The sequence below is a fragment of the Stylophora pistillata genome, chromosome 6 (genome assembly GCF_964205215.1).
Source record: "Stylophora pistillata chromosome 6, jaStyPist1.2, whole genome shotgun sequence".
Lineage (NCBI taxonomy): Eukaryota > Metazoa > Cnidaria > Anthozoa > Scleractinia > Pocilloporidae > Stylophora > Stylophora pistillata.
Window position 1 is genome coordinate 5,992,538 of NC_142524.1, and position 13,995 is coordinate 6,006,532.

Consider the following 13,995-nt stretch of genomic DNA (forward strand, 5'->3'; position numbering starts at 1 on the left):
TTTAGTAGTAAAGCAAAAAAAAAAAAAAATGAGATCAGTATTTTTCTCTCCATCTTACAACCGTTTAGCTGGCTCACATCTCGATCAAGCGTTGAAGTGTCCTGTGGGTAATTTTCACTTGGGGAGGTAATTCGATTTGAAATAAAACGTGATGATAAGTTGGCTTTTTTGCTAGAGTTTCACTTTTGCATCATTGTAGTAGTTTTAGCATCTTGAAAGCCCGTAAAGAAGAATCATTACCTCAGACCGGAAACAAGACAGTTCCTACTTCCGTTTTCGTTACTCTTCCGTGAAACCTCAGTGCGCAGGAACATTCCAGCAATTGTTACTAAAAGTTGTTTTATCATTTTTATTTTTTCTTTTCCTTTTATTTTTTCTCGTTCGATGATTTGAAATTTAAATCAATTTCCTCTCCTCATGGCAATTGTGATTTTCTTTAATTTGTAAAAAGAGTGAAATTTTGGTGAAAAATGACCGGAAGTAGTTTTGAAAGTTGAGGAAGGGGAAAATTATTTTGTCACGTGAGAGAAATATATTATATTTGGTAAACCAATCAGAAGGTCAGAAATAAGATTCGGGGATTGCTACCGAAACCGTCTATGTCGGGCGAACTTTGTGTATTTCTGCTTTTTCGCTGTTGAAAGCCTTCTTGGCTTCAAAGCGCGGTAAAGATGATGGAAAATGGCTTTGAAAACACTCAATTGATTCACCACGAGCTGAAAAACGGTACAGATTTCTTACGGTTGCCGTAGCCAAGCTTAATATTAGGACATTTCGGTCGTCTGAACATAAACAATTCACTGTTGACGATCAGTTCTGCATAACTTTTTGTTTTTTCCCATAGCTAATTTGACAGCTCACGAGGACGAAAAAGTTGGATTGGAGAATTTTGAGCTTCTTAAAGTGCTCGGAACGGGAGGTAAGAAACAGCCGATTTAGTTTCATTCTTCGAGGGATCCTGGTCTGTGCAAAACCTGCGTAAACTCAACCTGCTTGTGTTTTCGTGCTCAGCCCTTCATGGAAATGTTGACTCAATTTTTTTTCTCACGTACAGCGTATGGAAAAGTTTTTCTCGTTCGTAAAAGAGGTGGCTACTTCACTGGGAACCTGTACGCCATGAAAGTACTTAAAAAGGCTACGATCGTTCAGAAAGCGAAGACAGCTGAACATACTCGCACAGAGAGACAGGTCCTAGAAGCCGTTCGTCGGTGTCCATTTCTTGTCACATTACATTGGGCTTTTCAAACAGAATCAAAGCTACATTTGATAATGGGTAAACTTACTGTACTTTATATAAGCTTCTCCTCGCTTCGCTTTGTTAGAAAGCTGAAGAAACCCTTCATATTAACCCAGCGAAATCACGGTTCGAGGAACCATTTCCGTCATGTTTTGAATTTCGCACATCTCGAAGTCGTGTTTTTGCTTTCAGATTTATATGTCACGTTTCCAGGATGGTTCGTGAGTTTGGCGTATTTCGCCTGAAAACTTCCGTGCCCTAGGTTTCGCTTTTAAACAGGCTTTGCAAAGACTTGATGCAATATCGAAATATTAGTGAGCTTTAAATCTAAGTTTGATTTAATTCAATCATGTTATTTGTTATTTTCTGTGAATCTCGCAGATTATGTAAACGGAGGCGAACTTTTCACCCACTTGTATCAACGCGAAAAGTTCACTGAGGACGAAGTCAGAATATACATCGGAGAAATTATCATCGCTATCGAACATCTTCACAGGGTGGGTGAAATGTTTTAGACTCTTTTTTTTTGTCAGGTTTTCGACAAAACCAGTCGGATTTTACGCCCAATTAGATTTCCTCAGCTTCATTGGTCGGAGTTTATGACAAATATAAATAAACAGGTTCCAAAATTTTTTGCCGTAATCGTGGATTTTTATGTCTTAATTCTTCAAATTGGTTATTTGTTTGGTGCCCTTTTATTCCGAAGAGTAAACAATGATCGCACATTCTCTTAAAACTCTTGACAGATTGCGCAATGTCACTCGTTCTGCATTATTTTATCGCACGCAACCTATCTGACCAGTAATTAATTAGTTGACGAGATGAATTAATTTTTGCTTTTAGCTCGGTATAATTTACCGTGACATCAAATTAGAGAACATTTTATTGGATTCTGATGGGCATGTGGTGATAACTGACTTTGGGCTGAGCAAGGAGTTTTCAGCGCCCAACTCGGTAAGGAAGACATTTTGTGTGTTGCAGTTTTCTACCAATGAAGTGTTACCTTGACGAATCAAATTTGTTGTTTGTTGTTTTCAGGGGGAGAGAGCTTATTCATTTTGTGGAACAATTGAGTACATGGCCCCTGAAGTTGTCAAAGGGGGCAGTAGAGGACATGATAAGGTACAAAACAAAGTGAATAAAATTGAAATAAACCTCTTTTTTTGTCTAATTGAGCAATTTATATAGGTAATCACATGATTTCGAGTACAATTTGGCCATTTTTTCAAAGACTAACAAAATTGCGTGAGCCAATAGTCATGAGTCATGTATATTATTAAGAATAAAACTGTGGAGTTGATATTTGTGGGCAGAAATATGTGTTAATGATTAATAATCTTTATTGAGGATAGCAATTTCACTGATAAGTGGTTTACAAACGAGTCCTCAATTTTTTAGGCCCAACTCAGCCTACAGATTGACAGTGTCACATTAATTTATGCCTGACTAAGAGATGGATTATCGTAATGATTTTGAAATATGGTGGACATAAAATATAATAAATTTCAAAAAAGCTTCAAGTGGAAAAATTTCCTTCTCTTACTTTCTGTGTCTTCAGTATTCTAGATCTGCTTGTTAATCTCATTGTCCCACTTGCTACCTCAAAATAAATAGGTCTCCAAACAATACATTTCTTGATTCCTTCTCCTTCCTTAGTCTGCCCTCTTTAGAAAGGTAAACTTAAAAAAAAGGGTTTATTTTCACTTTGAAATGAGCCCTTTTACCCAATTTTTGTCTCCTTACAGGCAGTAGACTGGTGGAGTTTGGGTGTTCTCATGTATGAATTACTCACGGGAGCCTCACCTTTTACTGTTGACGGCGAGAAAAACAGTCAATCTGAGATTTCTAAGTGAGTGTAATGTATGGCTGGCTGTCAGTGTTGATTGATGCTTCAAACCTTGTTTCAGTTATGTAAAGAAATGACTTTTTGGTGCCTTAGGCCCCATTTATATGGTCTCGGGTACTCAAGACAACCCTCTCCCTGAGACAACTCTATAGAGCACTTATGTGAAATTTGACATCTGCTAACCCTCATTCAGCCAGGCCAGGTTAAACATTCAACAGAGTGGTGTACAACAGGAGCCAATCACTGTAATACGCACATACTCTAGTTATAGTGTCCGCATACATTTTCTGTTTCTGTTGTCTTGTTGTTTCACCTACCCAAGATGAGTTCACAACCTCATATAAACAGGTGGCTGAATTTTGTAAAGAAATGAGTGAAAAGTTAGCTTGCCCAGGGTCACTCGGGGTTAGGGTTGTCTCAGGTACGTGAGACCATATAAATGGAGCATTAAGCATGTTAGTGTTTGCTCCAAAATATGGAAGGGTGGGTTGAACTCTTTGAGTCATGCTTTAGTATCCTGGAATGTCAAATCCAGATCTTCTCCTGCTCCAAGCCTTAACCCTCCGCACTCTAACATTAGTACCGGTATGTATATTCTCCATACTGTTCTCTTTACATTTCTTAAGGTGCTGACAGGAGAATTTGTTTAACAATCAAGTGCTTCTTTAGTTGGTGATCATTTCCTTTATCCTTCTGACCTTAGTCTGTGATTCAGGGAGATATTGTATGGGGTGATTAGATACTCTCAGAGGTCAAATCATGATTTGATCAAATAAAAGGTTAATAAAGCCACCACAGATGTGCTGTGCTAGTAAGTGAGAAAAAGCCACAAATTGGCACTCAGGTTTAAGGTGAGACTAAATTTTTAACTTCTTGATTTCTCTTTATTTTGTAGACGAATTCTGTATAACAACCCTCCTATGCCACCAGACATTTCAAGAGAAGTTGTGGATTTGCTCCTGAAGCTCTTGCAGAAAGATCCAAAAGTGCGACTCGGGGCAAAGGGAGCCCAGGATATAAAGGATCATCCTTTCTTCAAGGTACACATAGTGCTAATTAAAATATTTTCTTTAGCTATTTAATTGTAGTTCTGACCAATTTGTTTAAAGGGTTCCCAAAAAGATCCAGTAAACCATCATTTGAATCATTTATTATAAGTCTTAGACCTTTCCTGTTACTTACACTGTTACCTCAACAACACAAGGTCTTAGAGAGTCACTTTAATTTAAGCTCTCTATGTCTGTAACTTTACACTAAACTCATTTCTTTCTTCCTTTTTAAATATGCCACCTGAACAGTGGCACCATTTTGACAAGGAAACATTTAACAATTATTTCACGAGCGTGCGTTGGATATGAGATGATAGATAGCCAATGAGGCACATACTGCCGAGTTGGCTATAATCATCTCATATCCAACAAGCACCAGTGGAATAATTGTTTTAATGAAAATGCCCCCAAGAAATTATTATTTTGTGAGAAGAAACCGGATTTTTTAGCTTCCTTTTGATTTTTAGCTGACGTGTACACTTACCATATTTGTAGATTATGGTATATCGGCTCATATACCATAATGGCTAAAGCCAATAAAAAGTCTTGAATTGCATTATCCAATGATCCAGTTTTTAATAATATTCATTATCTAATATTATATTTGTCATTGAATTAATTGTAGTCAATTGATTGGAAGCTGTTGGCTGAGAGGAAGGTCGCTGCTCCCTTTAAACCTCGCATTGGATTTGAAACTGATGTGAGTAACTTCGCAGAGGAATTCACAGACATGGTTCCCACATATTCACCAGCAGCTATTCCTAAGACTGCAGATAGAATTTTCAAGGTGAGGTAGATAGGTTGATATGCTTTTGATGAGTTAAAGAGTCATAATTTCAAAATGTAATTTTAAATTAAAAAATTAGGTACAAAAATCTGGGATAATTTCGTGTCCATAAGGTGGCTGAATTTTTTCAATTGGTGTGTTAGTTTCCCTTGTGCATGATGAAAGAACATTACACTTTTGGCACATTTTTTATCTCAGTGTACTTTGTAGAAGATTTTTACCATTACTATATACTAGCAAAATTACACAAAGCAATGTACTTTTTAATTTTTTTTTTCAGGGTTATTCATTTGTAGCTCCTTCAATAATATTTGGAGAAAATGAATTTACAAAGCATCTGGTGGCAAACAAACCCTCAGAGCACAGACCAGCTCCAGGTGCTGTAGATTATGCAGCTTTATTTGAGGTAATAATTCAGTTGTATAGCCATCTAGATTAGAATATTTTTAGACAAAATATTTTCAGTAACTAGCTCTCCTTGGAGAGAAATGTTTGGCAAGCTGAACTTTCTAAGAATATTCTTTCATTTACTGCGAGTACCCTTAGTGGTTACTGCTGAGTTGGTTTCCATGGATACAGAACACTTTGCTCAGATTAGAGTCTCGTGGCACTGTCATCCTCTAAATTTTATGAATTTTTCAATTATTTTTTATTTAGTAACTTTTATGTGGCTCTCTTGTCAAAATTTTATTGTTGTTTTTCAGGATTCTCCTTTTTTTCGAAACTATGCTATCAGTGATGAAGTTCTTGGTGATGGAAGTTTTTCAACCTGTAGGTAAGGTCACTCTGGATTCCTTGTTGCAGTCATTAGACGTGATCTTTTAAAAGAAAAACTTGCTCAACTTATTTTAAGCTGCCATTTCAGGGCTTGACACTTAACAACCTAAAGTTACAATTAAAAAAGATAAAAAAGTACACTTTGTTACTGCATCATTGGCCATGCCTTTTGTACTGTATTTGAAGATTATGACTGCCTATTTTTCTTCAGACAAGAAGAGCGATGAAGTAATAAGTATAATCTAATTTTACTTTTATCCAACAAACTGCACACTTATGTGTGCAAAACAGTATATTCATAACTTCTATGGAAATAGTGCCTTTGAGTTGAAAATGGATAGCTAGAGGCTGAAACATGACCTAGGTCCTGCCTTAAAAAAAGTAAAAAAAATTCAAATTACATTTATGTTAGGCTAGTGTTGGTCTAGTTTTTTTTTTTTCCCCAAGAAAATGTATCCACATTCAAACAAGGGTTGCATAAGCTATGCAGAAAAAAAAAAATAAAAGATAAAAATTACCTTGTATGTTAAACTAATTTTGGTCTTTTTTCTTTTTTTCTTTTTTTTCCCCAAGAAAATGTGTCCACATTCGAACCGGGGTTGCATATGCAGTGAAGGTTGTCAGTAGAAGGTGAGTCAATCTCAGACTGGTACTTTTATGCAGTGATTTGGACTCACCCATATGCTGTGCTTTTTGACATCAGTGATGGTAGAGTAGCTGACTCTGTGGATTCATTGGAGCAAAAGTGCATTTGTGAAACACCTAAAATAAAGAAGCAAAGGGCTAACCGTTATTATCCATTGGGCTAACCGCCGCCCAGTTAGCCCGATGGATAGTGCGATGGAATGTTGCGCGGGAGGTTGAGGGTTCGAGCCCCAGCCAGACCAACACTCAAGGTCTTAAAATAATTGAGAAGAATTTGCTACCTTTCTATAACTTCAAGAAATGGTTAGATATTCTAGTCTTCTTGGATAGGGATGAATAAATGGAGGCCCCGTCTCCTGTAGGGTTGGGAGTAGGAGACGTTAATTTCCCACGCACGAGATTACTGTGTAATGGATGTCCTCCCCTGGGGTGGGATGGGTGGGTTTACTGGGCCTGCAGTAATTGGCGCAAGCTGTTGCATTGTCCCTGCCAGTTGGCGAAGCTAATAAACTGTAAACTAAACTAACAAGGTTCTTTGGAGGAATTCTCATCTTACTTTGATTCCTTTCTCATCGCAGGCGCGACCATATCCGGGAAGAACAATCTCTAAGAATCTGTCAAGGTCATCCTAATATTGTCAGGCTACAAGAAGTGTTTCAGGATGATGTAAGTGCGTTAATTTAAACTTTTAACCCTAAGAATGTGGTTCATAACTTTCCCTCTTAATAGTTATGCATATCTTGATCAATAGGCCATTTTACAGTTGTGTACTTAGTTGCCAAGCCTTTGATTCAGAGTGAGGCTGAAGGTGACCTTGTTGTGATAGAGACCTGTATCTACTTAGCATGATAACAATTGAAAGTAATTTACATTTGAAAGGCAGCAAGGTTTGTATCATTATAACAAGGTCAACTCTAGCCTCACTCCCATTCAAATGCTTGGCAACCAAGCACACAACTGTAAAATGGACTATTAGTTTTCAGAATTTTATGATTTTTCAGCAAAGAGAATGATTTGTCTCTCCTTGTTATGGAGTTGCTGTCAGTGGCAAACCGGCCATGTATGATTTTGTAAGAGATGTTACCATGCTATAAAGGGTATTCACTCCTTACACATAACGTGATTTTGTCATCTATGTATAAAACACTTTTTCATTTGGATGACTTTCTTTAATTTGCAGTTCCATACCTATTTAGTTTTGGAATTACTGGGAGGTGGAGAGCTGTTGGAAAGAATACGGAAAAAGAAAAATTTTAGTGAAGTGGAAGCAAGCAACATAATTAGGAAATTAGCCTCTGCTGTGGAATTCATGCATGGCCGAGGAGTTGTACATAGAGATTTAAAACCTGAGGTGTGTGCTTTAATAAATAAACAATTAGCCTCTATTTGGCATGAAAATTTGCTCAGATGTTTTGTCAGTGGACTTGACTTTTTGTTCGCACCTCTAACTGCTACACATTTTCTTTTAAACTATAGTTATGACAGTTTGGTGTTAGATCGAGATGAAAATTTCTGTGTGACAAGTTTGAGTATTGTCATTACCTTTTTAATGGATAATGCGTAGATGGTATGGGGAAAAGTAAATAAACATGATAATCACTTCTGGGAGTTAAAAGATTAAAAAGAAATTTAAAAACAAGAAAATACTGTGAGAGGGTCATAAATTTACTGTACTTGTTACGAACAATGATTTTTTTTTTCTTATTTGTTTTCTTCAGAACTTACTGTTTGTAGATAATTCAGAGAATGCAGAATTGAAAATTGTTGACTTTGGATTTGCAAGACTTAAGCCTGAAAATCAACCCCTAAGGACGCCTTGCTTCACTGCAGCTTATGCTGCACCTGAAGTCATCAGTCAAACTGTGAATAGGAGTGGGTATGATGAATCATGTGACCTATGGAGTCTTGGAGTCATAATGGTGAGCAGAACAGAACATTCAGATGGGGTCTCCAGTAGAATGATATAATTATGTTGTGCAGAAAAGGAGAATTGTTCATCTGTTAAGCTGCAAACTGGGTACTGTTAGTTTTCATGAACAGAGTTAATATACTGTAGAGTGAGTAAGGGTTGGTGAATTCATTAACTTCGCTTTTGGCCACAATCAGTGATTTCTAATGTTTTACTTTAATGAAAGTCTTAACTATTAATTTTTTCACCTTCAAGGTTTCTTTGTGAGAGTAATTTAAAAGAGTTTTTTTTTAATAGTATCCAATTAACTCATAACTCTCTTAAATCCTGTAAGTCATGTAAATCTTAGATTTCTTAGAGTCATTTATTTATTTTTAATTTATGAGTTAAGGACAGGACCCTTTTGATAACAGTTCTTTCTGTTAAGAACTGATAGGTTATCCTGTATAAATATTTGCATTATTATTATTATTATTATATATTAATTTATGAATGAAGATAATGGTGATTATTTCATGGAAAGTGTGCACAGATAATTTTTTATTCATGAGTTGCAATGCATCAGTTATAAAAAAGAACAAACAAGTGAGCACAGCGAATGAATGAGTCTTTTTTGATTCACCGCAACAAGTACTGAGAATTTTTCTTACTGCATGACTGACACATTTCAAAGATTGGAAGCAAACAACTGTGAAAATACATTGTTCGTCTGACATGTAAATCTCAGCATGTAACTATGATATAAAAGTTTCTTTTCATCTTTTTCACCACAGTACACCATGTTGTCTGGTCAGGTGCCATTCCAGAGTAGTCGTAGTTTTAGGTCCTCGGATTTTATCATGCAGAGAATAACACATGGTGACATCAGATTTGAAGGACAACAATGGGAGTCAATATCACCAGCTGCGAAAGACCTCATCAAAGGTTTGATGTCAGAGTTTATCAGTTCATTCAAGCCTGATTCTCTTTAGCAAGTCCTAATACTTTTGTTCAGTAACTCAGATTGTCATTTATGCACTAAATAATAGAGTTATTGTATAATATCCCTTAGCTACTAGGTACGCTCTGATTGGTTAATTTAGCAGGTTGTATTCCACTGTATAGCCTGCTAAATTCTAAAGTTTGTTTGAATGGAAATCTTCCCTTCCTGTTAAACCAAGAGATAAGAAGTATCTTTACTAAACTCAATTTCTTGATCCACATTACTGTAAGTTATGGGAACCCTGTTTTTTTCCACTTGGTCTGTAACCTACAGTAGGGACTTCAAGCTTACTAAGTAAGAGTTGTTAGACTGGCTGAATTTAGGGTAGCAAAGGTACCCCTGTCAAATGTTCTCCTCTCGAGCCACACCTACAACATACTATAACTCGGTGAATAAGTATTTTTATCATATGACCCATCCAGCCCTGCTTGCGCAATCCCATAGAAAACCATAGTGAAAGCTTATTGACTGAATTTGGTTGAGCCAGACTGGAAAATATTTTGCTAGAGGTCATGAGGCACTGACCTCGCCGACGTTTACAAAACGTGGACCAGGGTCCATGGACCACCCTTATGGATCCGGTCCATGGACCACCCCTATGGATCCGGTCCATGGACCACCCCTATGGATCCGGTCCATGGACCACCCCTATGGATCCGGTCCATGGACCACCCTTATGGACCCGGTCCATGGACCACCCCTATGGACCACCCCACTGGAACTGAGTTTTGTTGTACACGTGGGAAACATGGAGGAAGGTGAGAAGGGAAAGTGTTGCTATTTTTCCTTCCTCGTGTTTGATTTTTTACACTAAATAAATAAATATATTAAGTAAAAGGACTTCCTTTTACGTGGGGTAGTACAACAAAGTCTTGCAACTGTACATAGCTTGCAATACAGGCGTACTTTGTGGGTACGAGCAATAAATACTCACCTGACCTTTGGATCGTTTCAAGGCAGCTGCCATCTTGGATGAGGGAGCGCGAAGGGGCTGGAGCGAGTTTATGTTATCTGGCAACCTACCCCCTCCAAGGTTACACTTCATTTAATATGGAAACTAAATGATTCTGTGCTCTCTCCTTAAAATTACAAGCTATCCATTAAACTTTTTCATCAATATACCTTGATTACAAATTTGTGTTTGTAGGGTAAACTTCGCTTCTAAAATAAATCGGCTTATTTTTATGCACGATAGAGTATAATAAGCAGGGTAGGGGTGGCTTCCCAATCGAATTGCAATTTGGAAGTGTTGGAATAAAAATATTGGGGGTAGAAGTGTACTCAATCTTCTGTATCTCAAAACGAGTTTATGGTCTTCCCATTTATGGGAGCGCGATAAATACGAGTCAGTGTTTTTCATACCCTGACCTCCGGTAAATTTCCATATTAACAGGGGCGATCTCCTTTTCAAAAATTAGGGGTGGTCCATGGACCAGGTCCATAGGCATAGGGGTGGTCCATGGACCGGGCCCATAGGAGTGGTCTATGGACCGGGTCCATAGGGGTGGTCCATGGACCGGGTCCATAGGGGTGGTCCATGGACCACAGTCCATGTTTTGTATACGTCCCTGACCTTGCTGCCAAATATTTTCCAGTCTTGCCCTCTCACTCAGTCCGTATTTTTACATATGACTATTTCTCTTTCTGTCTTATTTCCTGCATTTTTCCATCCGATTTTTATACCATAGTTAGCCCTCATTAAATGTGTCTCTCCTCTTTAGGGCTTTTAACAGTGGATCCCAGCAAGAGATTAAAAATCAGAGAAGTTGTAAACCATGAGTGGCTAAGAGGTGGTACTTGTCTGCCCCACACCCCTCTAATGACCCCAGGCATTTTGGGCAAAGGACACAAAAGAACTTATGTGGAGTCTGCATTAAACGTAACATATGATGCTTTTAATAGAGCGCACAAAGAAGGATTTACCTTGATGGATGTGCAACATGCACCAATTGCCAAGAGACGAAAAAAGAACAAGACAACATCAACAGAAAGTAGGTCTACAACAAGCAGTGATCTAAGCAACAGTGGGGGAACATCACCCCTGTTAAATCCAAGATGACATTGGTCACCTGAGTGATAATTTTTTTTAATAATTTGAATTCAAACTTTTTATGAATGGAGGAAAACTGTAGATATGGCATACTGCAAGTGATGCAAATATTGTGGAAGGATGAATTGGCCTTACTATAACTGATAGTATAATTTGTTAATAAAAATATTTTAAGAACAAGAACAATATTTAGTTCACTTGGAAATGTAATTATCAAGGTGGATTCTAAACAATTTGGCTTTGGTAGGGAGAATGAAATTATATAATTTATTGTGTGATATGTCTTAGTGGTACACAAGGTTACATTTTAACAATTTTTGTTTAGAAAACACATTCAAATAATTTACAATACATATTGACAAGTAGAAAATTTTTGGGTATAGTTATGAGATTGCTTGGGGACACAAATTTCTAAAATTGTAGTGTATATAACAGTAAGTTATTGTTTTGTGTAATAGGACAGAAATTAATGTAGCAATGGCATCCATTGGAATCCTCATTATAAAAGTTATTATTAATAGTAGCTCTCAAGACTTTGCTGTTTGTCCATATTAAAGCCCATGTCAAGCTTTTTTATTTTTTTTTTCAAATAAATATTTGGGCACACAGTAAAGCAAAAACTGATATAGAGGTATGATAGAGGACCTAAAAATTATGACTCACCCAACTTTTAGAAACTACGAGCCTCCTCCCGGCTATCAGAAGTTCTTGCAATGGAATTCTTTAAAGAAACTGAAAAAATGGTAATTGAAAGTAATTGACATTCATGGATTCCTATCTGAGTGTACAGTCATCATAAAGAACTTGATCATTTCTTTTTTCAACTCATGCTTCACCCTTAAACTCCCGCGATCTGATTGTCAATTCTCCTATCTAGCTGCTACATACTTTCTTGTAAACTTAGTTATGAGAAGTCAGTGTTAGATCCACATATCAAACCTCTTTATTACTATACATACTTGTAAATTAGTTACGAGAATTTGGTGCTAGCTCCAGAGAACAACTTCTGCCCAAGAAGTTTGGGTATTCTTGTTTCTTGTTTGCTGGACAATGTTTGGATATTTTGAAAACTTACATTTCAATGACTTCTTGGTAAAAGTAAAGAATCCAATCCCTCACCAACGCTAGGCCAATGCGTCAGCCAATGCGTCGGCCTACACACTACTGACACACTACAGATACTGCCCACTGTTGGCCAATGTATCAGCCAATGGGTTGGTGAGATCAGATTCTTTGTTTTACCCTTTTGGGTGTTAGGGTAAAAAAGGGTCAAAAAAGCCCAAGGGGTACAGCATGAAATTTTAACTTTTGTGTATTAAGCTCACTTTCCAACTTGTGATGCCTGACATTTTTGTTAGTGAAAATATTTCTCTCTTTTGGGGCACCAAGCAGCCAGGATCTTAGATTTGTTTGTTAGTTTTTCTAATCACCCAAAGTGTTTTTTTGTTATTTGGTAAGAAATTTGAATTCAAGAAAGTTTGGCCTTTTTACTTCATTCATGCTAAAAAAGAAGGGTCTGATTTTACTTCATTGTCCATAAAATAAATGCTTGCACCTAGTATTAAATGCAATGTGTACACTGTACTGTAATTAAACAAGGGCAAAAGTTGAGATTTCTGTCGTTTTGAACACTATGTAACATAGACTATTTTTACAAACTACATAAAAAATCTTTTTTTTTTTCTCGATACGAGCCTTTAGTGTCTTCCAGATCTTCAAGAAAATTGTTTGACAGGCCTAAAATCCAGGCAACCTTAGCGGCAAAATCAAAGAGAACCAAAGAGACCCTTGTGAGGACTCAACACTAATGGTTACCTGAACTAGCCACAGACTAGTAAAAATTCAGTTTTGGCAAGTGTTTTCAATTTCCACCAGCCAGTTTGGCTAGTAAACAAACTGAAATTGTTGCAACATCTAAGTTGTCAATAGCCAGTTGGCTGGTAAGTTGAAAAGTTAGTGTTGGGCCCTGCTGGTTTTTGTGTGTTACAGAGAGAGGAATGCGACAGGCTTATTGAGGATTGGTTAAATCTTGGGGAAAAGCTGATGGAAATGCTATGGAAGAACCAATGATGAACTAGCATTCCATCTCTAAAGACCAGCCATTCTCTTAGCTACTTCATTTATGGAAACTTGTCAAAGAAAAGGCAATGTGTATGGGCCACTAGGTTCAAAAAGATTTTGGATATTTTTAAGCAGTGCCAGTAGATGTAAAGGCAAGCCTTTTTCTCTCTTTGAATATTATCATTTTACTTGAGAAAATTAGTTGCATTGTTGACAGTGTGTAATGGTCTGTATTTTTTTTTTTTTTTGTCACAGTTGGAGGTGACTGCATGTTTTTTGTCAGAAGTGTCGATATTTTAAAGGAGTGAGAGTTAGTTCTTATTAACCGAGCAGGAGGTCTGTATGGGAGAATCTTGACCGATGTTGCCAGTACAGACCGAACACAGTGAAGTCTGTACCAGCAACCAAGGTCAAGATTCTCCCATACAGACCGACCTAGCTCGGTTAATAAGATGTTTATTATAGGGCTATGTCTTATATGCCAACTTTTTATATTCTTTGTACCTTTTTTTCTAGACCAGTCTAGATGCCAGTCTAGATTGGAAAATCTAGACCACTTTCAATATTGATTTCAGCCAATTAAATTCGTGAATTCCGTAGTTCCCAGTCCTTGTGAGACACAGCCATATAATAAAAGACAATATTAGTGTGG

The 13,995-nt window shown here is 37.2% G+C and overlaps 1 protein-coding gene across 1 annotated transcript; it reads left to right on the plus strand.

The window, feature by feature from the left end:
• The first annotated feature begins 566 nt into the window (after positions 1 to 566).
• LOC111323210 (ribosomal protein S6 kinase alpha-5) lies at positions 567 to 12,970 on the plus strand. Its single transcript, XM_022926522.2, has 17 exons — positions 567 to 726; positions 845 to 919; positions 1,055 to 1,273; positions 1,619 to 1,734; positions 2,081 to 2,191; positions 2,276 to 2,359; positions 2,983 to 3,086; positions 3,979 to 4,123; positions 4,758 to 4,919; positions 5,200 to 5,325; positions 5,624 to 5,694; positions 6,270 to 6,326; positions 6,920 to 7,007; positions 7,522 to 7,692; positions 8,060 to 8,260; positions 9,024 to 9,174; positions 10,954 to 12,970. The coding sequence occupies exons 1-17, from the start codon at positions 672 to 674 to the stop codon at positions 11,289 to 11,291; spliced, it is 2,274 nt and encodes a 757-aa protein (XP_022782257.1). The 5' UTR covers positions 567 to 671; the 3' UTR covers positions 11,292 to 12,970.
• The last annotated feature ends 1,025 nt before the right edge of the window (positions 12,971 to 13,995 follow it).

What these genes read in the sequence shown, in the direction of transcription:
- LOC111323210 (XM_022926522.2), top strand. Translation starts at nt 672, where the DNA reads ATGATGGAAAATGGCTTTGAAAACACTCAATTGATTCACCACGAGCTG. An exon ending in TAAAGTGCTCGGAACGGGAG is followed by an intron (nt 920 to 1,054) that starts GTAAGAAACAGC and finishes TCTCACGTACAG; the next exon opens with CGTATGGAAAAGTTTTTCTC. An exon ending in CTATCGAACATCTTCACAGG is followed by an intron (nt 1,735 to 2,080) that starts GTGGGTGAAATG and finishes TTTTGCTTTTAG; the next exon opens with CTCGGTATAATTTACCGTGA.